The following is a 23,958-nucleotide window of genomic DNA, read 5'->3' as shown; positions in this document are numbered from 1 at the left end:
TTTTCCCAAAGCTCATGCTTTGGTGCACTGAGATGGCCTGGCTCCAAGAGTAAAAAAAAAAAAAACACCGAGGTCAACAGAGAACCTAAGGGAAGCAGCCTCAAAAGAGGTAAGCAAGACTTTTGCACAACCTGATCCAGTCTAGATGACCTCTAGCACCACCCCACCTTCAACGGCCCTGCTATTTCTCCTGTTAGCAATACCAAACTAGAAGACCACACCTGCGGCCCAGGAAACCCCCGCCCAGCACTAACTGAGCAAACCACTGGCGCCACGACAAAACAAATGTTTAACCGTGCTCCGGCAATGGCAGATGACCAAAGATTCCTTAAAATGGCTTGTAGGTATGTATCTCCAAAAATGTACAACCAAGCTCAGGAGACTGTCCCTCTGGGAGCATGCTGCAGACAAGGAAATGGCACCCAGCAGAGAACACTTTCGCAGTAATAAAGACTCAAGAATTTTTAAAACAGGCTGACAAGTCACTTACCGAGGGCAGAGGGCAGTAGAACTGATGAACCGTGTGCATGACATCCAAGAGCATATTGTGTCCAATGACAAGTTTCCCCTAAAAAAAGTCAAGATTAGGAAAAGACTTCTTGGTACAAAATTATATCAGGACTTGAGAGTGAAATGTATGGTTCAGTTCCATAAGGATTTTGTACTAAACTTACTTTTTGACACTAAGGAAAAAAAATGTATAAAGATATGCAAATAAAGAAATTTGGGCTGACTTCATTCCTCTTCTGGTGTTCAATCCAAAATGCAAAGTAAAACTCCAAATGACTTTGATTTCATTGATTTTTTTTCTCTGGTTTTTATTCATCTTGCCACCCACAAGAATCAGTAGTAAAATTTTTACTGAAGAGCTCAAGAAAGTAACTGAAAATGCTAGGTACCTTGAACTGTCGAATAATTTGTCAACAAACTCCAAATATCTATTTTCGGAGTGTATTCTTTAAAACAACTCACTTATTTCCAAAAGATATATTCATAACAATGCTAAAAGGTAAAAATAACTAATTTCTAATTTTATTAAGTAGAATGAGTTTTCGTTTCCTTCATTATCTATGTCAAAATTCATGGGGCTCGTTCTGAAATATTTCCAATGAAATTCACTGCTTTTCAACCAGTAAGGTATAATATATGTGCAATAAATTGGTCCATTTTGATAAAAATTAAACTACGAAAACGGAATATCAACTTGGATTTAGCTAGCCAGGTGACAGCATTTTTAACATAAAGCATCTGGTCACTACAGTGGAGCTTTTCACTATGTCCCAGTGGCCCTTCAGAGTAACACTCCTTGACTCACAGAGCTAAACATAATTATTTGAAATAATTTTACACAAAATCTCCCAAATCCAAAAGACAAGCTGTCCTTTTGGCTCAGTGTGTGGGCACATTCTGAACACCTATACAATGCTAAAATACCAAATATTAATTAAAACCACAGAGAAGACGTGGAAGGAACCCAAAATGGAATACAAACCTGAAAGATGAACCTAACTGTATTATAAATGAATCCCTCAACAACACTGAAGGAGGCTGATAAGAACAGAACTATGAAAACAGCATATAATAAGAACTGCATTTCCCAATGCTGGAGAAAAAAATGTACAAATAAGAAAAGAGAGTAGGTTGGAAATAAACCCTGGGCTTCCCTGGTGGCGCAGTGGTTAAGAATCTGCCTGCCAATGCAGGGGACACAGGTTCGAACCCTGGTCGGGGAAGATCCCACATGCCACAGAGCAACTAAGCCCGTGCACCACAACTACTGAGCCTGTGCGCCCACAAGCCACAACTACTGAAGCCCGTGTGCCACAGCTACTGAAGCCTGTGCGCCTAGAGCCTGTGCTCCACAGCAAGAGAAGCCACCACGATGAGAAGCCCAAGCACAGCAACGAAGAGTAGCCCCCGCTCACCGCAGCCGCAACTAGAGAAAGCCCGCGCATAGCAATGAAGACCCAACGCAGCCAAAAATTAGTTAATTAATTAATTTTTAAAAAAAAGAAACCCTGTGGTATTGGACTACAATCTGAGGTCTATCAGTATAAAGGCATTTTTTAATATATATACATATCTGTCAGACATGGAAATATCAATGTGTGTATACATGCATGGTTACACACGTGTATCATTCTTAGCTCTGTCCAGTGAGGGGAACTAGAAGCACTAACACCACAGTAGTAGCCCAGGACCAGATCTTGGTTTCGAAACACCATTCTCCAATAAAAGGAACCAGGGCTCCTTGGAGAAGTCATTGATTCTACAGCTGAGGCAGGGAAAATAGAAGATGAGTCTGGAACATCTTGTGATGTCAGAAAGTAAGGACGTGCTCAGAAAAGGGTGGGGGCTTGTTCCAGGGGGAGTCAACCTGAAGAAACTCCAATGGCCAAGGTGGTACCATCTGAGCCCCAAAATAAACAATAAAAAAAGTAGATTAAAATCTGTAGAATGAAATAAATTTCCCTGAGTCCAAAAAAATTTTAAAAAGAATTAACAAATAAACAGGGGAGCAGGGACAGCTCTTCCTTCTAGAAGAATTCCAAGAACGAATGGAGAAAGAAAGAGGGAAACACAGACTCGCCACTAGAAAACCACAGCAATAATGGCTGCAGGCAAGATCCACCGACAAATGCTACGGTTACAGGCAAAAGCTTGAGGAAAAACAGGATTTTCGGGACTTCCCTGGTGGTCTAGTCGTTAAGACTCTGAGCTTCCACCGCAGGGGGCAAGGGTTCGATCCCTGGTCAGGGAACTCTTGCACGCCACGTGGTGCGGCCAAAAAAACCCCAAACAAACAAAAAAACACAGGATTTTCCTTGTCTCAATCAAAGTATCTCCCCAAAAATATTTATCAGTCACAAAGGAGGTAACAGTAACTCTACAGTGCACAAATCCAGCAGATATCACCTAAACCAAGTGATTCAGGTCAATATCATGAACCGTCATTTCTGTGGTATTCCTGCCTCAATCAATGTATGTCCTCAATCCAACATGAGAAAAGATCAGACAAATCCAAACTGAGAGACATCTGACAAAATTACAGTCAACACTCTTTAAAAATATCAAGGTTGGGACTTTCCTGGTGATCCAGTGGTTAAGAATCCGCCTTTCAATGCAGGGGAAATGGGTTCGATCCCTGGTCAGGGAACTAAGATCCCACATGCCTGGGACAACTAAGCCTGTGCGCTCTAGAGCCCACGCACCACACCTAGAGAGCCCACGTGCCGCAACTACTAAGCCCATGCGCTCTGGAGCCCATGCACCACATCTACAGAGCAGCCCAAGTGCCACAAGGAAGAGCCCACATGTCACAACTAACACCTGACATAGCCAAATAAATAAATAAATATTTTTTTAAATATATCAAGGTTATAAAAGACAAAGAAAATTACAGACTGCAGAAAACTAAGGAGAAATAACAAGTAAATGCAATGTGGGATCCTAGATAGAATTGTGAATAGAAAAAGGACTTAGTGGAAAAGGGTGAAATTCAAATTAGTTCATAATATTGTACCAATGTTAATTTCCTGGTTCTGATAACCGTATATTATGTAAGATAATAACATTGGGGTAGCTAGGTGAGGGATATATGGAAACTCTGCACCAGTTTTGCAACTTTTCTCTGGGTGAAAAATTAATACAAAATTTTTTAAAACAGATTCACTACCAAGAGTGATGGGAAAAGAATTTGATCTGATATAAAGAGAGTCTACTGTTCACTGGCTCTACAGAGTTTAACTATGTTAGTATTTTTAAGGTATGTGACTTTTAAATTTTAAGTCTGGATCACTAATAAATAGGGCTTTTCTCGCAGTATGCTTTGTGACGTGAACTACCAATGGTCAGCAACATACTATGAATCACTCTGCAGAAGAGAGACAACAGAGAGAAAAAATAAACAGAGGCACAGCAGGCTAAGGTATCCAAATTGTTTGTACAAGGCAAACAAACGTCCCAATCTTGGAAAAGCTACCTAAACCCTCACAGTGGCTATAAGAGGGCTCAAAGCCAACTGCCACCCCACATCTCTGTGTTTCACGGACAGCCTCAGTCAAATCAACCACTGCTCTAAAGGTTGCTAAGAGTGTATAATGTAAGCAAACATGACTCCTCTCTGCTTTTCTGGATACCTGTAATCTTAGCCACTTCTCAAGAGACTCACACCTTGGTTTTTCTCCAGGCTCATCCAACTCTCTATTCCGTTCTGATGACGTCACTTACTTGAGCGAAAGAGCTCCAGGTGAGCCAGCCCTCCTCCTTCACAAGGCTCTCTAACTTCTGTTTACTGGCCACAGCCCCCCGCCCCCACGGGGGACAGTGGCTGCCTCTCCTCAGATGCTCTTGTTTGACAAGCCTGCACCTGGTGGTGAGACATTCACGGACTCCTGGAGTCTGGCCGTAAAGCTTCCCTGATGCAGAGTTCAGCGTCTAAGGGACAAGATGACTCCTTCTGCAGGGGAACAACTTCTTCTCCCTAGGCCAGCTACTCAAGTAAAGAAAAGTCTTGGATTCCAGGCAACTTAGCATCCAGGCAAGCAGTCTGACTCGGATGCAAAACTCACAAAACAACCAGCAGCAAGACCCAGTTTAATCTATTCAAGATGTGGGTGCCTCTTTCCTGAAAGGATTTACGAAACAAGGGGAAATGTCTATCCTATCTATTACAGAACCCTCCAGCATATTTACACAAATGGTCAATACATTTTTTTAAATGTATCAAATGTTATTAAGGCTATGAGATATAAGATTCAATCACAGTTATGCAGAGAACTCAATACAATTATTTTTACCCTCTAGCTTCTTCTAATTAAGGAATAAAACGCTTCAAACACTAGATTGTTTCTCACCATATTCTTTAGTTTGTTATTCTGCTTCTTATTGGTTTTAAGGATAATAAATATTAGTTCCATGGAGCCACATAAGGCTGTCACTGTATAATCCTCCCCTGCGTTTTACAAGAAATGCTTTCTAAAAAAATGGTTTGGATATAATACCGCAATTACGATGTCACACTAAGCGCCTTATAACAACATTCTGTCTTTATGAAGTTCTAACTTCTCCCTCCAGACCAGGTAAACAATCTAAACGTGACCAGATGATTAATGTGCAATGATAACTGGGCATTTCACCTTAAATGTTATGTTCATGAAATTAGTTAAAATGTCTGGTTCACTTACCGAATTAGCAATGGCATGAATGACTCTAGAAAACCCCACAGCATCATTCAGTTCTTCCTAATTTAAAAACAAAACAAAAAACCACTATTGACGTATACATATTGCTTATTTGAACGGGTTAAAATCTAGGCAAAAAAAAAAAAAGACTGAAGTTTTATATGGAGTTAGATAGCTTTAGTTTCACATGCTTTGAGCTATCACCCCAAACAACTGCATCTGAAATGACCTATGCACATAACTTTCTTCTGTTTTAAAATGAGCAAAGTGGCAAATTATTCATTAGTTACTAAAATAACAGTGCTAGGGTTTACCCATCACTTCCCATCAACTGTTGAAATTTCCTAGTCTCTCAAGTTGCCTTAGAAACACAAACTTTTAAAAGCTGCCACCTGCTGGCCAAACTCAATACTGAATTCAATTCTGAGGTGACCCACCCAGCAGCTGACTGTCAAATCAAGAATGTTCAGACTGTTTTTTCCTGGTCAAATGCATTTTTATAAAATTTTTATAGCACAACACTGAGACTCATCCCCATTCAGTTTCTTCTCTCCTGTTTTATTCCCAATGCACTTAAATGGGCTCAATTTCTCTCCTATCTTGAAACCCCTTCCTTTAATCTGAGCTCCACGCAACCACTCTCCTTCTTGTCTCTTCACAGCTAAATTCCTTAAAGACTCCTCTCCACTCACTAGGTCCAGTTCAACTCCCAGGGACCCGCAAGCCCCCTGCTCCCCCGCTTCACCCTCACTGAAGTTGCTCACCTCTTTAAACTACTCTCAAGTCTAACAAGCGTTGGCAGGGATGTGGAGAAATTGGAACACTTGTGCCCTGTTGGTGGGAATGTAAAGTGGCGCAGTCACTGTGGAAAAGTGTGGCTCGTCCTCAAAAAATTAGAAACAGAGCTACCATACGAGCCAGCAATCCCACTCCTGGGTATGTGCCCCAAAGAACTGCGAGGACTCAAAGAGATACTTGTACACCCATGTGCAGAGCAGCGTTATTCACAAGAACCAAAAGGTAGAAGCAACACAAGTGTCCAACAGCAGATAAACGGATAAACAAAATGTAGTACATACGATATTATTCAGCCTTTAAAAAGAATGGAAATTCTGTCACATGCTACAACACAGATGAACCTAAATGACATTATGCTAAGTGAACTAAGCCAGTAACAGACAAATACTGTACGATTCCACTTACATGAGGCACCTAGAGCAGTCAAATTGACAGAGACAGAAAGTAGAATGGTGGTTACCAGAGGCTGAGGGATGGGGGAATGGGAAGTTATTGTTTAATGGGTACAGAGTTTCAGTTTTGCAGGATGAAAGGAGTTCTGGAGATGGATGGTGGTGACGGTTGCACAACAGTGTGAATATATTTTACAGTACAAAACTGTACAGTTTAAAATGGTTAAGATGGTAAAGTTTATGTTATACATTTTACCAGAATTAAAATTATTTTAACTTTTTAAAGAATGTTCTTTAAAAAAGAAGAAAAAAACCTACTCCCAAGGCTAAACCCAATGGCTATGTCTCAGTCCTCATTCTACTTCTCAAGAGCATCAGACCCTGTCAACATCCCCTTCTTCAAACACTCTTCCCCTTGGCTGCGGTGTCACAATAACCTCAGGCACATTTTTGCACTTCTGCCCATCACTCAGATGCTGGTGGTCCTCAGGATCCGACCCTGGGCCCTCTGCTCCTTCCTCATGCATATGATAGGTGCTCTCATCCTGTCCCGGTCTCTCTGCCAACAACAACAAAGTCCAGCCCTCACCCCTCTCCTGCACTCCAGCACGACAATCTGCTGACAGGACACCAATGCTCAGATGCCCCCAAAACATCGAAAACCTCATCTGCTCAAAAGCAGAATGTAACACCTTTGTCCACCGTAGGGGTACAGCCCTACCACGGTATCCTGGTGACCTTGCACATATCCAGATAGTCCACGCAGGCAAAGGCTTGAGATGTAACTAATGTGCATCTGGATGGAACACCCCAGGAGAGGATGGGAGGCCACCTCCCTCTCTCGCCTGGGAGGCTGTCATGAGACAGTTTCTCACTGCTGCCCAGGTTCTGATGAGGCCTGGGGCTTCCTGCCCCACTGCCTTTTCAGAATAGAGCTACAGAGTATGAAAGCACTTAGCCACAGTCTAGAGTTGGCTGCTTGGCGATGGGGCATCCACAGCTCACTCTGCAGTCACCTGGCCCCTTTTGTTTCAGTGTTGTCTTTTTGGTTTGTGGGACAAGCACCACGTGTAGCTGTCACCTTCTCTAAATCATAAACTGTCTAAATCTAACAGAGGCTTGCTGTGTCTTTCCTGGTTGCATTAGTCTGATGTGGCCCTGCTTTATGCATGGGTGAGCTGGACGTCCACCCTCGCCCAAACCCACTCCTGGCCTCCTCCACCTGCGCTCCCCCACCAACACCACTCCGCCACCCCATCTAAGTGGACTGATGTCAGCCTACCCAGCTGCCCAACTTCCCGGCCTGAGCATCTTCTTTCTTCTGCCTTCGTCTTTCACCACCCACATCCAATCACAAATTCCTGACGCTACCTTCTAAAGATGGCCAGATTCCACCTAAACTGCTACTAACTTTCCTGTTCCAGGGCACTGACATCTCTTAGCTGGTTACTCCGCAGGTGAACTGGTCTCCCTGTCTCCAGACTTACTCGAATCCATTCTCCAGAGGACAACCAGGGCGAGGTTCCAACGATGCAAATATGACCGTGCATCCTAATCTGTCAAATCATATCATCTAAACTTTGTTTTAGGAAAACTAGTAACTGTGCCTGAAGTTAGACACAGCAAGATTAGTTAATGGGCTGTGAAGCTCAGTGACACACAATTTAAATGATAACCACTAATTCCTTCTCCAAGACTGCTTCATGGAAGTGAAGACTGGTCAACCATGATGCCAGCCTCACTCTGTTGGCTGCATCTAATTACTTAACCTTAGGTTCCCCTCATTCTCTTCCAGGTTTTGCTACCAATTCGATTCTTCTCTAGTAGAAAAATATTCATTAAATTGAATCTATCACAGGATCTACAACTCTGTAGCCATTTCTCACCCAAAGGAAATGAACATAATCCAATCACCTGTTCCTTAGCGTGTTTCTGCTGCTCTCTTCTTTTACGTTCTTCTTCATCTACTTTGCTGATAACAATATAGCGCTCTTTCTAAAAGACATAAAGCAGATATACAATTTTCTGGAAGCTACCTGACCCCTACCCCCCAAAATTCAGATTCTGCTACCAGTAAAAGTACAGTTTTTCTCACTGCACAGTCATTCATGGGCTAAACACACTGAAAGTATTTTGAAATGCCACCAAAAGTTGAGTTGATGCTTTACAAACCAAAACTCCATCTCCGTGTTTCCATGACATTTTCCCATGGCTTATTAATCACCCAAAAGACAATTATAAATATCAACAGACAGTGAGAATAAGACACTCCATAATGAACACTAAGATGCTGCATTTGAACATGAATTTCTAAATAGTTGTTTTTAAGATAATTTCTATATAATCTATAAAAAATGTTGAATCACTATGTTGTACACCTGAAACTGTAATATTGTAAGTTAACCACACCTCGATAAAAAAATTTCTACATTTCATTAACATAAGAAAAAAATCCTGGGGAATTCCCTGGTGGTCCAGTGGTTAGGCTTCCAGGCTCTCACTGCCAAGGGCCCGGGTTCAATCCCTGGTCGGGAAACTAAAATCCCACAAGCCGTGTGGTATGGCCAAAAAAAAGGGAAAAAAAAAAAATCCTGGATTTTCTGGTAACTTGTCAGATAACTAGCACCTTCTTTCTCACATACTGCATTTTGTATCAATCAAATATACTACAAAACCTCCTGTGTCAAAGTTTGAGATTTTTCTTCTAGCAAGACTTAATTTACTTAATCTCTTATTTAGTTAGACATCTGACTTAACAACAAGAACTAAATTCTAAAATTCTGTAGAAGGAACGCACTATTAGCTCACCATCAGCCCACCTTTACCCATCACAGTTCTATCACTGCACCCTGGGAGTACATGATGATAGCTATGTTTATGCCCCAGATTCTAAAATTTAATTTTACTGGGCCACATAACAGGAAGCAATTATTACATGGATACCATGTATATCAGCTTTCTGTGAGGATTAAGAACATGTACTAACATTTGCATACTTTCAAGTTTACAAAGCATGTTCACTTCCATCTACCCACTTGATAACTATTTTTTAAAAAGCTGTGAGATAGGTATAGCTCATTACCATGCTCATGCCCAATGCACAAATGAGGAAAACGAGGCTGGCAGAGGGGAAATGACTTGCCCAGTGTCACCCAGTTCATATGTAGCAGAGCCAAGGAGTAAACTCTGACTTTCAACTGCTCGATTTGATTGCATTTTGCATTTGCATACTGTTGCATAGGTTTCATGCGTTTGATGTTGGCCCTGGATAATTCTTGAGGTTACCTTTTCAGTTTCTAAAGTCTCAACATGAATGCCTTTGGGATACCTAAAGAAAAGAAAGAAAACATGACGTCAGTAGATGAGACAACAGCTAAAACCCTACGTATTTTAAAAACAACTACATAGCCATAATTTCATTACTTAAGTTTTATTAAGTATGAAATAAATACCGCTACTAGGAAGACTTTAGAGTAATTTCAGCTACTAAATGTTTCCCTCTCTCTCCTCTTAAAACACAGAAATGTGGGCTTCCCTGGTAGCGCAGTGGTTGAGAGTTTGCCTGCCGATGCAGGGGATACGGGTTCATGCCCCAGTCCGGGAAGATCCCACATGCCACGGAGCGGCTGGGCCGTGAGCCATGGCCGCTGAGCCTGCGCGTCCGGAGCCTGTGCTCCGCAATGGGAGAGGCCACAACAGTGATAGGCCCGCGTACCGAAAAAAAAAAAAAAAAAAAAAAAACACACAGGAATGTAACTGATTTCAAATTAATATTTTTAGGACTTAGGCATCTTCTGAAATGTCAGGCATCCCGTAATACAGTCAACTCATTACTACACTGTCAAATCTTGCTTCTAAATATCACAATGTTTACTTCCTAAGAAAAATTCTGAAGGTCTCTTTGGATGATCTGGGGCATGCACAGGGGAGATGTGAGATGAGTAACTCTGCTGTAATCCGGCACAGTAGTTTCATCTGCCCAGGAGAGGAATCTGGAACTCGGGTGGAGTACGTGGCAAGGATAACGTGAGAGGAAAGGAGCCTGGTCAAACAACAATGGCCCTTTTCCTGTTTTGGTCAAAGTAAATTCCCAGTATACATGCCACTGGCAGACTCTAACGAAAGAACAAGAACCCCAAACAAAGTCAAGTGCAAACATCCATCTGTCTAATCCTGATACTCAATTTTTGAGTTAGAGATCCACTTGAAAATATAATTAAACCAATAGAAACACCGCCAGAAAAATACACACACACAATTTTGGATATTGTTTCAGGGGATTCATAGGCCTCCTGAAACCTACCCATGGCCTAACCCCTGTTTTAGAAAAAGCATTCACCTGAGTATTTCCCAGGTCTTAAAACCAAATCTTTACCATATATTGATACCTTCAAAGAACAAAAACACTACACATCCAGAAGTTAATGGACAGGCCAAAGTGACAGTTAAAAGAAAATTGTAAAGGCTTTGCAACATCTACTAAGAAGGAATAACAAGGAAATAAATTAAGTGGGTATGAAATAAATTAAGTGGGTATTCAACTTAAGAAATTAGGGGAAAACAATAACAAAATAAAGCACTGCCCAAGAACATGGTATGGTCAAATCACCAAGAACTGCAGAATATCAAAAATGAAATAAGAGCTAAAAAATTACATTTAGTTTTTAAATTCTGGGTCCCTCACAGAGCTCTCGTGTATAATATAAACACTTACTTCCAGCTCAAAGTCTGATAAATTAGTTTTCTTTGGAACCTATAAAAACAAATGAAAAGGTATTAATTTTGGCTCATTAAAGGAAAATTCAAACTGACCAAGCACTGGTTGGGAAAGACATTTAATTTTTTTTTTTTTTTTAGAAGATGGATTGGGGATTTCCCTGGTGGTGCAGTGGATGGGAAACTGCCTGCCAGTGTAGGGGACATGGGTTCGATCCCTGGTCCAGGAAGATCTCACATGCCACAGAGTAACTAGCCTGTGCGCCACAACTACTGAGCCTGTGCACCACAACTACTGAAGCCTGCGCTCCTAGAGCCCATGCTCTGCAACAAGAGAAGCCCACGCACTGCAACAAAGAGTAGCCCCCGCTTACCGCAACTAGAGAAAGCCCACGTACAGCAACAAAGACCCAATGCAGCCAAAAATACATAAAATTTAAAATAATAATGATAATAATAATGGATAGAATAAATAAAGATGGATTGAATTTTTTTTATTTCATATTGGAGTATAGTTGATTAACAATGCTGAGTTGGTTTCAGGTGTAGAGCAAAGTGATTGAGTTATTCATATACATGTATTTATTCTTTTTCAAATTGGGAAAAATATTTAATTTTTAAAGGAGACTTCATCAGAAGCGACAGGTAATGTGCAAACAAGAGCAGACAGGATGTTTGAGGTGGGAGGATTCCTCACCACTTTTCTTCATCAAAATGTTCTTTATTATTATTATTATTATAATACTGCCTTTATAGAAGAGGCAGAAGTTCTTGTCTAACCAAAGTATTACTTCCTGTGGCTGTATGAAGAGTTTTAAGTAGACAGATGTATTAAAACACTTCTGTGAAGCTAGTCACAAAGTAAAAGGAAGGAAAGCAGGCTGTTTCAGTCACTGACTCTACGAGACTGATGTTTTTTACTGCAGAGAGAAATTAAAAGGACAGGAGTAGGGCTGCCCTGGTGGCACAGTGGCTGAGAGTCCACCTGCCGATGCAGGGGACACGGGTTCATGCCCCGGTCTGGGAAGATCCCACATGCCGCGGAGCGGCTGGGCCCGTGAGCCATGGCCGCTGAGCCTGCGCGTCCGGAGCCTGTGCTCCGCAACAGGAATGGCCACAGCAGTGAGAGGCCCACATACCGCAAAAAAAAAAAAAAAAAAGGGACAGGAGTAGCCTGACAGTAAATTCTGCTCTTCTGAAGCCTTTATGTATGAAGCGCAAGTCGAGGCTACAATAATGATGCCACTCTTGAGCATGACTTAAAGCAAAGGTGCACAACAGTTTTCTCCCCTCCAGGATGGAACAAAGCATTCATTCAGTGTCTCTATATACCATGGTCCCAATTCTGTTAATGCTAAAGTTAGTGCTGAAATATTGGGAACATACCTATAATAAAAAGACTATTTATGAAAGCATTTTTAAGCAACCAAATGGAGCACATGCCAGAAATCATCTACCTTTCCAAAAAAAGTACACATGAAAATATTTAGGGCAACTGACCCAGTACATGGCTCTAAATCCAAGTTCTTGTTTTCTTCACTTTGTAATAAATCTTCTATTTTCTCTCTGAGGAATTAGAATAAAAACATGACCATCAGCATCATTAAGGAATGAAGTTGTCAACCAGCAGAATCATCACACTCAAAAGCAATCCAAATACAAGAACATACGACACTGTAATTTTACCAAATCATGTTATAACTTTTTAGTTCAGTAAGGCTTAAAGAAAAATACTTTATTTTGGCATTTGTTGCTGTTATTAATGAGTTCTCAACAACTTCTCCAGGATTCAGCAATACAAATGATTTGCATTTTTACTTTGCTAGGAAAGCAGTTATACTGACAGCTAAACAGAGCAAAACCAGATGCTCCTCCGAGGGCACGTTTGCTTGTCAGAAACTTCACTGCAAGAGAAAAAAACATGGATGTGTTGCAAATATCTGGATGGGCCTCTGCTTTCATGGGGACTGGACGGTGGCTGTCAGGCCCGTGGTCCACGCAGGTCTGACCACTTGGCCAAGATAGTCTCTTGCCTGGCGACACATGGGAAGTCTAAGTACAGTACACAGAACTCGATTTACAGTTGACAGCTGTGACACAAACTCAGATACACCACAGTTAAATCCTGCCCCTCAGACATCACACCTCTGTGTGCACTGTGCACGTGAAGCACGAGCCTGAGATACAGACGTCAGCCCTGCTCCAAGACACGTGACTCAACGCACGTTTGGTTTCAGTTTAGGAACTTACACCACTTGGTCAATAAACTTCTTCTGATCCTCAGGAATCGTCACGGGACATTTTGAAGTGTTAGGAGACGCGTACGACAAAGCGCCTGCACCGTTGGACTGTAAACGTTTTTCATCATACTGCTCTCTTAACTGTCTTTCTTCTTCCTGGTTTAAGTATGGAATTCCTGAACAGAATTTTTAAAACAATGCATTAGCAGAAGTAACCATTTATCATAAAAATTTTGTAACAAACCAAGGCGTCTAAAAGACTCAGGAAAGACCATATTTAACTACAGCTCAAAAAAAATCAATGGAAAAAACAAATGATTTTGAAATGTGTTTGTCTATTCATTCACTCCATTCGCTCGTTCATTCATTCTCCTTTCAACAAACTGTGATTTGGCTCTTACGCTGTGCCAGGCACTGTATCAGGCACTAATGAGCTAACAGTGAACAAGGTAGACTTGTCCTGCTCTGTAGTGAAGCGAATGACCTTAGGTTGACCAGAGAAGGCCACCAGGAGGGAGGACCTCAGGGTAAGAATGAATCAGACATGAAGGATCTGGGGGAAGAGTATTTCAGGCAGGGAACAAGCATAAATGCCCAGAGGATGGAAAAGGCTTGGACTGTTCCAGAAACAGCAAGGAAGCATAAGCAGGAGAATGGCGTAATGTCAGGTTGGAGAGGATGGGGCAAGATTACATAGCCCCTTACAGGCCACGTAAGAATTTACTTTATTCTACGAGCAATGGGATATCATCAGGTTTTAAGCAAGACAATCACATTATCTGCTCCATGTTTTTAAAAGATCATCTGGACTCCTGTGAGAGTGGAAGTAGGGAGGTCAGATGGAAGGAACTGTCCACTGCAGATGTCCAGGCCAGAGACAACCGCTTAGATCAGAGGTCAGCACACTTTTCCTTAAAGGGACAAACAGTAGATGTTTTAGGCTTGAGGGCCATACAGGGATCTCTGTTGCAACTACTTAACTCTGACCTTTGTAACATGAAAACAGCCACACAATGGGTAAATGAATGGGTATGGCTGTGTCCCAGTAAAGCTTTATTTATAAAATAGGCAGAAAGTCATAGTTTATGACCTTGGCCTAATCTACAGAGATGGAAAGAATGATTCTAGAGATAGGAGAGCTAGAACTTGCCAACATACTTGGGTGAGGGAGAAAGGGAAGGGCAAAATAAAAAACGACATCTAACTATTACGTTTAAGCAGTTGGGACAACAGTAGGACCACTTACTGAAGTGGGGAAAACAAGGCAATGAATAGACTTGGGGCCCAAGAGGTGAAAATCAAAAGCTACCTCCTGGATATAATAAATCATCTAGGGATGTATATATAAATGAAGAGGTGCAGATATAAGCCTAAAGCTCCAGAGAATGGTGTTGAGATATAAATGTAGGTGTCATCAGGACGTGGGGGGGCATTAAAAGCCATGTGACACTTAAAAAACTTTATAGAAAGAATGATGGAATTAGAAAATCATCACTCGTCAGCAATAATAATTGTTTCAAGCAAGAATTATCAATGGATGCTAAAACTAATTGGTGAAAAAGTGATCCACATTAAAAACACCAACAGCTGCACAACAATATTAGTGTACTTCATACTTTACATACTACAAAAAAAAAAGTTATCGTCGGTAATGCGGCTAATTGATGTCATATGCCTCCTGATATGATGCACTGAGCAGCACAGACATTCACATGTGCAGTATCCCTGCCCGAGATGAACAGATGCATTTGGACTTGTCTGAGGAAACATCAAAAAAATCCAAATCGAGGGGCATTCTACAAAATAACTGGCCTCCACTATGCAAAAACGTCAAGGTACTAAAATCGCAGACTGAGAAACTGTTCTGGATTTTAAAAGAGCAAAGAGATATGACAGTTCAAAGGCAACGTGTGGTCCTGGATTGAATCTGGACAAGGGGAAATTATTTTTCCTCTTTTGCTATAAGTAGCAAAACTTATATTAGGTTTGCAAATGAGGTAACAGTACTGTAGCAATGTCAATTTCCTAATTTGGATTACTGGGCTATATAAGAGCTCTTGTTTTTAGGAAAATTCACACTGAAGTAGTTAGGAATAAAGGAGCATCATGGGTGCAACTTATTCTAAAATGGTTCAGGAAAAAAATTATATATACACATATATAATGAGAGAAAGGACAACAAAGCAAACATTATAATGCTAACACCTGGGAAATCAGAGGGAAGGTATCAGGAATTCTTTGCGGTATTCTGGCAACATTTATATAAGTCTGAAATTATTTCGAAATGAGAATTTAATAATAAAAAATAAATAAAACCATGGAATATATGAGACCAACTAGGAAAAGTAATATTTAGAAGCTGGCGAGACGAGAATGAGCCAATCAGGACGCGGGGGAGTCCAGAGGGAGGTGGGACGAAAACCAGGAGAATGAGTGTCTGAAAGCCAGAGGACAGAGTCTAGGGAAGGAGGGAGCAATCGACTGGGTCAAATTCCTCCAAAGGTGGAACAAGATGAGGACAAAGAAGGATCTATGGGGTCTGAGATCATGGCAAGCACGGGGGACCAGCAGTGTCCTTGGAGGGGTGCAGATGGTGGGCCAGCTGGGGGTGGGTGAAGAAAAAAACTAGAGGGGAAGAGGAAGGAACAGTGAGAACACACATCTCATTCAAGATGCTTTCCTCTGAGTGGGAGGATCACAGGCCAGAAGTAGAAAGGGGATGTGGAATCAAGTGAGGGGGGGATGGTTTTGCTTTGGTTGGAGTTATTTCAAGACAGAGATGTTCCTGCAGGCCTGCTTAATCTTCACAGGCCACCAACTCCTTCGGTGGTCGGGTGAAATCTACAGACTCTTCCCCAGAATAATGTTTTCAAATGCATAAAATAAAATATGCAAGATTGTAAAGAAAGGTAATTATATTGAAATAGTTACCAAAAATTCTTTTTTTAATCTGTGATATATTAATACGGGATAATAATACAGGAAATCAGCTTCCTGGTCAACACATTAAATAACAAGACCTAATGGCAGGTGACATAACTATGATAATTTCAAAGTACTGATGAAGGTAAACAATATTCAAGATATCTGTCACAACTGAAATGCCATTTGAAGATACCTGGGATTTCACTGAGGACAACCTCCCAGCTACTCTAACACTGCTGGGTTGTTGCCGACATTCCTAACAGAAGAAACAAACAAATTCAGTTCAATGTTAGAGAAAATATAGATTTGAATTCCACAATGCCCTCCCCAAGTTCACAGACTTCTGAATTCTATCTATGGCAGGAAGGCGGCCATGGCCTAGATTAAGAAGCTCTGCACTTTCACAAAGCATGTTTACAAAGGTTGATGGAATGATCAGCAGAGACGGGAAAATATCCAGGAGAGAGAAGGGCAAACTGGAAGAGCCAGTGCCTGACTAGGAGGCAGGTACTAGCCTCTGACCGGTGCAGGGACTCCTCTTCTCTGTAAGGAGAGAAACGAAAAGGCTGAGCCCAGGTTCGGGGGAGACCTGTGGGTCTGGTGGTGAGAACACGAAGTGGCTCTTCCCTGATGGCTTCTATTTTCATTGAGAGGCATGGTCATCAACTGAGTGCGACAGACATCACAGAGAGTTGGAAAGGGAATTTCTAAGTCAGAAAAGTAGGATTTTTGAGCACGACTGAGTCCTTTCTTGAAGCTTGTGGTCATGAATTTAAAGTGACAAATTAGCTCAGGTGTGTCACATTTGCCTGCAATATTCAGATGCTCAGAAATAGAGGAGGTGGATGATAAGATCCAACCAGGGCTGGGACTTGGCTAGACCAGGGCAATAGAGGGAAAGAGGAGCAAGGGCTGGAAGAAAGGATAATGATGGACCAGGTGGACAAGGAGAGAAGTCAAGACAGGAGAGTGGAAGGTAACCGATAGTGAAAAAGCAATGGAGGTCAACTGATGGCTGAAATGAGGTACCCAAGTAAGTGGAAGAGAAAGACAAGAGAAATGATGGAGATGGGCACAGTTATTGCTAATAAGACCCATGATGCTACCAAGGGAGTGCAGGGCTAAGGGGAGGCAGAAGCGAGGACTGCTGACCGCCTGGCCAAGAAACAGACAAGACAGAGCATTTGCTGGCTGTCCTTGTGGATGCTGGAGTCACCCAGAAGGAGGAGAGAGGTAGGAGTGGAGAGAAAGACGATGAGCCGTCGCCAGGGCTGCTGGTGAAGGCCACGCCCAGGAAGTCAGCAGAAAGAGGGATGGCAGAGCTGGTGACGCAGCCCTGGGAAGAAGCATGGCTCCTGAGAAGAGGGAACTCAAGTGGATTGAAGGTGGCATGCCTACCACTGCCTGGCTGCAGATACAGAGACAGAGCTGAAACCACCTGTGCTTGGGAGGGCTGCAGGGGGAACGGTAAGAGGAGTCACCTGGTTCCACTTCAGACAAGGAAGTCAAAGGCACTAACAAGAAGACTGCCAGGAGAAAAGGGCCTGGCATTTGCGAACCCTGAGTGGCAAGATTTGATAAGAAAAGAGAAGTGAAGGTCTAGGTCAGAATTACAGAGCATCTACAACAGCACGGGGTTAGAGTCTCGGTAATAACAGTTGGCCTGGGAGCCCTGATGCAGCTCTGACTAAAATATTACAAGGTCTGACTACAAAACTAGAGAGTGAGGCATCCTCCAATTTAGCTGTTTCTCTCCTTTTATGAAAATAAAACCATCAGGCTGGAAATTACACACTTATATGAGTCTGGGTAAAGTAGTTCCTTCAAAAGATTTCTGCAACTATTCCATTATAGGGCTCTAACTACATTTGGAACTTGTGTTTTATAATGGCTTTCAGAGTCAAGTATGAGCCAAAGCAAATAAATTGTTTTATTATACCCAAACTGTGTTACCCAGCTGGTTCATCCACCATGTTAAGCAGTTTGGATTCCAAATTTCTTTTAGTATTTCCAAAAATCAAAATCATCACTAGACATGAAGACGCAGCACCACTAAAGCAATTTAAAAAACAACATGACATGGGTGCTAAAGGCCCTGCAAGGATATCATGCTCAGGGGAAGAGACTTTAGCCGAAGTCTTTGTTCTAGAACCTTTGCTGAGAAAAATCTCCTTTCTTACCTCACTCAATAATACATTCCCCATGGGAATGAATACAATTTACAAGAATAATTAAGTGAAAAGTACCTATTGACCTTAGAGCAGCAGGCACTTAATACTGCTGAGAAAACCAGAGGCTTTCCCCAATACTTTTCGGGAAACAAATGAATGGAGGAAGGAAAACCACTCTGGTGTGGTCTAACGTCCGGTGTTCATTCATCAAATATTTAACTGTCACCTCCCTGATATGGAAGAGGAATCGTGCTCCGCTCTGGGGATAAGGAAGGGACATAGTCCCTCCCTCCAGGCCGCTTGCCAGCCTATCATGCCAGCAAGTTAGCCATCAGGATTGTGCAGACTATGTAGACATTCTTCCTCCAAAGACCATCTCTGTATTACTGGAATATGGCTGCTTTTTAAAATGCTACATCGTAGCACTTGTACCACTGAAAGGAAACAGGGATGCAGTCCCCCCAGGTGGTCTGCCAGGAAACCAAGTCACACCAGCGACAGAAAAGCTCCACTCAGTGAGACCAGGAGCTTGAGGGGCCTCATTAGAGCTAAATGAAGTAGCTGCTCCTCTCCTGTTCAGGCCTTAAAAAAAGGGCACAATAAAAACTCCATGGCTGCACACGATGGACTGGGAATCCGAGATCCTGTCTCGGACAGCAGGCACAAAAAGAGAATTCTCAACTAAATCCAGATTTACAAGCTCTAAAGAGAGTTCACACATAGTCTTACCGTTGCGAAAAACTTTATTAAAATCAAATCCTTGGCTTGCTAGAAAGTCAATGCTTGAGCTCTGAAACAAGAGTAAACAGAACATGCGTTTCGGTGATGTTTGTGGCAGGTGTATGAATAGAAGCAGAGAAAGAACTCAGGCAAGTAAACAAAGGCAACCAGGCAAGAAGGCAGCACGCTAAAGGTCAGAGGACAAGGCATTTCTACTCCACGGCTGCCAAATCATCCATTAATTCACTTAAACTATCTGGGCTCTTCTCCTTTATAGCCTATAAAACAAATATCCTTTGTTTCACAACATTTAAGAAAATTTTACTTAGTGAACATATATTCTCCCAATCGGCAGGAAACTCCTGGTGGCTGTACTGACTAGGAGACTATAAATAAAAATTAAATGTATTTCTATTATCTCACTCCAGGTTCAGGTTTAAGGTAGCAAACATGTGCAAGTTATAAGGTATCAATTATTCACTTCAACTTAGATTCTGAAAGCCCCCAATCTTTTTTTTCTTTTTTTGGCCACGCCGTGTGGCATGTGGGATCTTAGTTCCCCGACCAGGGATTGAACCTGCGCCTCCTGCTTTGGAAGGGCAGAGTCTTAACCATTGGACTGCCAGGGAAGTCCCAAGCTCTTAATTGGATGTTCTTTACATTCAAGATCAAAATAGAGAAAAATTCCCAGTAACGAGACTTATTAAATACATATCTCAAGCCTAGGGTAAGTCAAAATATATAAGTAAATGTTAGTAAAAATATTAATTAAATACTACTACACAAGAATGGGAAAATTTTCACAAAGTTCTTACTCAACTGACTGAAGAGTGGGAAACATCACTGTAGCTTCTCTAACTTTATTCTTGTTTTAAGTCAGAACATTAGAGGGCAGCACACAAGTCATTTTAATCTGACCCCTCATAGAACTACCTTCCTGACCTCTACCTGACATTATACCATCAGTCTAGGCTGAGGGACGCTGTACCAGTTCCAGTACTCTCTTTAGAGATGCCACTGAAGACAAGGTCTTCTACATTAGTGATTTCTTTATGATAACAGAAGGGGAAATGTCCTGAGGTCTCTAGTCTGAGGAAAGCTGAACTCCTCCTGAGCTCTGGCCTATTTCGATCCTATGGGCCACAGAATTGATTGTGTGTTCCCCCTATTCTTGGCTGGTAGGAAGCTCAGAGACAAAAAGGTGAGACTTTCTTTGACACAAATTCTGTGTTCTAATCATAACACAGTAATCGTATCCTCATTTTTCTTTTCTTCCAACTTTTCACTTACTTATCTTTTTAATCTTATGTTAAAAGGTTTCATATACTGTATATACTTTTATATATATATATACATATACTTTTTACCCAACACAAATTCTTTTTAAAATATGATGAGATATAAAAAGGCAAACTTACCAAATACACACACACACACACACACACACACACACGTGTGGGTACACGCACATCATTTTCCATCATGTCCAGGTTTCCTGTGGTTTCAAATAAGCAACCAGTCCCCGCCCACATCTTCCCTTTTTATCTTGTTCTGAACAAGACCCAATGACTTCTGACTTGGGCCACAAGCCTTTTTATCTACCATGCCTGAGTATTCTTAAAACTCTGCCCACCTAATATTCCATCACTGACAGAGGCACCAAAAGATGGATTATGGAAAGGCATTTTTGTCCCTGCTGTCACTAGACTCCAAAACATCCTAACTTCCCTCTTTAAAAATCCAGAGTCAGAGATTCACCTATCCCCTTTTTGAAGCTATTTACTTTCCACTCAAATAATACCCTCTAAGTTGCACACAAAAAAATGTACTTTATGCCACTGAACTGAAAGCCTCTTAAAATGGTAAATTTTAGGTTATGTATTTTTTACCATAATAAAGAAAAAAACCCATCTAGAAAAATGGCACAGATAAACCAGTTTCCAAGGCAGAAATAGAGACACAGACGTAAAGAACAAACATATGGACACCAAGGGGGGAAAGCGGCCAGGGGTTGGTGGGGGGAGGGTGTGGGATGAATTGGGAGATTGGGATTAACATATATACACTAATTTGTATAAAACAGATAACTAATAAGAACCTGCTGTATAAAAAGAAAAGAAAAGGAAAGAAAGGAAAAACCCTTTGAACCAACAAAATCTATTTGTGGTTTACTAACCACTATCTTTGGTTTGTCCTAAATGTACCATTTTCAGGATTCAAAAGATGAGCATGGCTACTTGGGAGGACAATTTGACGCATCTATCAAAATGTTAAATATATAAGCTCTATGAGTCAGCAATTCCCCTTCTAGGAAATCTATAAAAACATTCCTACATATAACCAAGACATGCTGCACACAGATGCTGACTATAGCATTGTTTAAATAGGTAACCACTGGAAAACTTCTGAACTCCAGTTAAATAAATTATAACATATCCATACTATGAAATATGAAGACAGTGTGTTAAGTAGAAAATACAAGTTATATAAAATATGAATATTATGATCCTGTGTATATTAAAGAAAAAAGCTAAAATTATGTATATATATGTAGACATAAGAGTATATGTACATATGGACATAAAAGGAGTGAAATGGGGAAAGAAGTGGCATGGGGAAGACGGGATAAAAAAAGAAACTCGTTCTTTACTCTCCAGACAGCAGCAGGGTCTCGATTTTTCATGACCACGTATGTATTTTCTTCCATGAATTCAACTATAGATGTTCAGTCAGAAAAAGGAAGGAGAAGAGAAGAAAAAGAGGAGGTGAAGACAGTGCCAATGCCATGCAGTTCTTCTGTTGCCCCACTGGACGGGCACGTGCTCCAGGAGTGTGCCTGGCTCTCAGGTAGCTCCCCCATACCCCGCCCAGTGTGAGCAGCTCACTATGTATACAGATGCTTATTTTTCAAAGAGCATATTAAGTTATTTTGCCCCCAAACTCTCCCTGCTTTAAGGGTAATAAGAGCTTTTCAAGATTGATTTTTGACCAGACACAATTTTCACCCTAGTCGCTGACTCCAGAAGCTAATAAGTTCCTTGTAAGATGCAACCCTGCTGTCACCATAGAATTTTAAAACAAAAGCCACCTTAGATGGAGGACAAAAGAAAAAAATTCAAAGACACTATCATTTACCATATCCATACAATTCACAAGTTTACTTACTGAGTCTAAACCTCTTCTCTGCCTTTGCTTTTCCAGAACAGAGAATGGCACCTATTTTTTTTTTTTTTTTGCGCTACACGGGCCTCTCACTGTTGTGGCCTCTCCCGTTGCGGAGCACAGACTCCGGACGCGCAGGCTCAGCGGCCATGGCTCACGGGCCCAGCCACTCCGCGGCATGTGGGATCTTCCCGGACCGGGGCACGAACCCACGTCCCCTGCATCGGCAGGCGGACTCTCAACCACTGCGCCACCAGGGAAACCCGAGAATTGCACCATTTTTATCCCATTGTCCATTTTAGACATTAGTCTCTGGCCTGTCTTCAAGTCTGTGATGTCTTTCTTTGTTTTAAGGAGTGGCTGGCTACTATAACTACCTAAAGTGTTCCAGGTGTAGCCCCAGAATGGCTTTGTACAATGGGTAGGGTTCTTTTGATCTGTTTCCAATTCATTTCCTAGAATAACTGTGTTTGTGTTGGTGTTTTAGAACAAAGCATCATCCCCAAGGTATCTCATTGCCACTGTCTGCATGTTTGATTAACCCCTGGCTAAAGCCATGGAATCCACTTTAAATAATTGTGTTTTCCTGGTACTGTTGGAAAACTACATCCACACAAATTTCCCAACTGAGCCTATTTTTCTCTCAGTGAAAATCTACAAATACTGTTTAATTAAGTATCCTATACTAAGGTGACTGGTAAATAGCTGTTAAATGGTTGCAGGGTAAAGAAATATCAACTATGGTTTATTTGCTAATTTAAGAAAAATTCAGGTTTACAAAACCAAAATTACCTTCTCTTCAGCCCTAGATATACAATTAATGCTCAATTTCATTTGTTTATATCCTGCCTTATTACAGAAAGAACCTGACATGACTCAGTCACTCAGAAGCCTACCCTCCAGGCTTTCTTAACTGCATTACTACTTACATGCAGGAAAAGGGAAAGATGGGAAGACTCAAAGGAACTAATGTTGCTACGGGGAGAGAAGCTCAAGCATAAGATCATGAGGGAGAAAAGGCCAACATTCAGCTTTCATCACATATCCATTCGCTATACACTTATTCACATTCACCTTATCCATTGTATCAGATTATTAAGAGAGCAGAAAGAAAAAAAAAAAAAAAAAGAGAGAGCAGAACGGGGAGACTGATATTCACTGAGTGTCTACTAGATCAGCTACAACTCCAAACAGGGTGTTCTAAAGGAGAACCTCCTTGTATCCTTACCTTGGCTCGTAAAGTCAGCCCTCTCCTACTCAGGAGGAAACAGTGGTCTTTACCTACCCTCTCTTTCCTAATTGGTGAGCTTGGGAAAAGAAACTGAACATATATAGCTTAGCCCCTTTTGGGCTTTCTCTTTTCAAAGAGGATACACACATACCCGCCTCTTCCAGAAAATAAAGCTCTACCCTTGGAGATGGGTGCAATGAGAATGGGGTGGGAAGAAGCCTGAAGGTCCTGATCTGTAGGTTCAATTCAGGGGTAAGACATTAAAAATCCCCAAAAGAGTCACACTACGAAGCCATGGTCTCAGATTCAGCTTTACTAATGATAAAGCTCACGTTCTCATTTCCATCTGCCTGTCACTTACATCTCATTCCTTAACTCATTCTCAAGTAAAAGGGAAGATGGGAGTGTCATTAATTTACA

General features: G+C 41.5%; 1 protein-coding gene across 3 annotated transcripts in view; it reads right to left on the bottom strand.

Moving 5' to 3' along the window:
- The window catches only part of PARN (poly(A)-specific ribonuclease), a 167,826-nt gene that overhangs the window by 139,057 nt on the left and 4,811 nt on the right, over positions 1–23,958 (bottom strand). For all 3 annotated transcript variants that reach the window (XR_012326102.1, XM_019928672.3, XM_019928670.3), the window contains exons 6-13: positions 19,155–19,215; positions 13,340–13,505; positions 12,590–12,655; positions 11,088–11,126; positions 9,659–9,701; positions 8,288–8,368; positions 5,187–5,243; positions 491–568 (exon numbers count right to left, since the gene is read on the bottom strand). Coding sequence is in view for 2 of the 3 variants with exons in the window: in XM_019928672.3 (XP_019784231.1) it covers positions 491–568; positions 5,187–5,243; positions 8,288–8,368; positions 9,659–9,701; positions 11,088–11,126; positions 12,590–12,655; positions 13,340–13,505; positions 19,155–19,215 (591 nt within the window). In the remaining variant the exon portion in view is untranslated. The remainder of the gene's footprint in view (positions 1–490; positions 569–5,186; positions 5,244–8,287; positions 8,369–9,658; positions 9,702–11,087; positions 11,127–12,589; positions 12,656–13,339; positions 13,506–19,154; positions 19,216–23,958) is intronic.

Source organism: Tursiops truncatus, chromosome 15 (genome assembly GCF_011762595.2).
Source record: "Tursiops truncatus isolate mTurTru1 chromosome 15, mTurTru1.mat.Y, whole genome shotgun sequence".
In the NCBI taxonomy this organism is placed as follows: domain Eukaryota; kingdom Metazoa; phylum Chordata; class Mammalia; order Artiodactyla; family Delphinidae; genus Tursiops; species Tursiops truncatus.
Note: the sequence above shows the minus strand (reverse complement) of the source record. Positions and strands in the feature narration are given on the sequence as shown.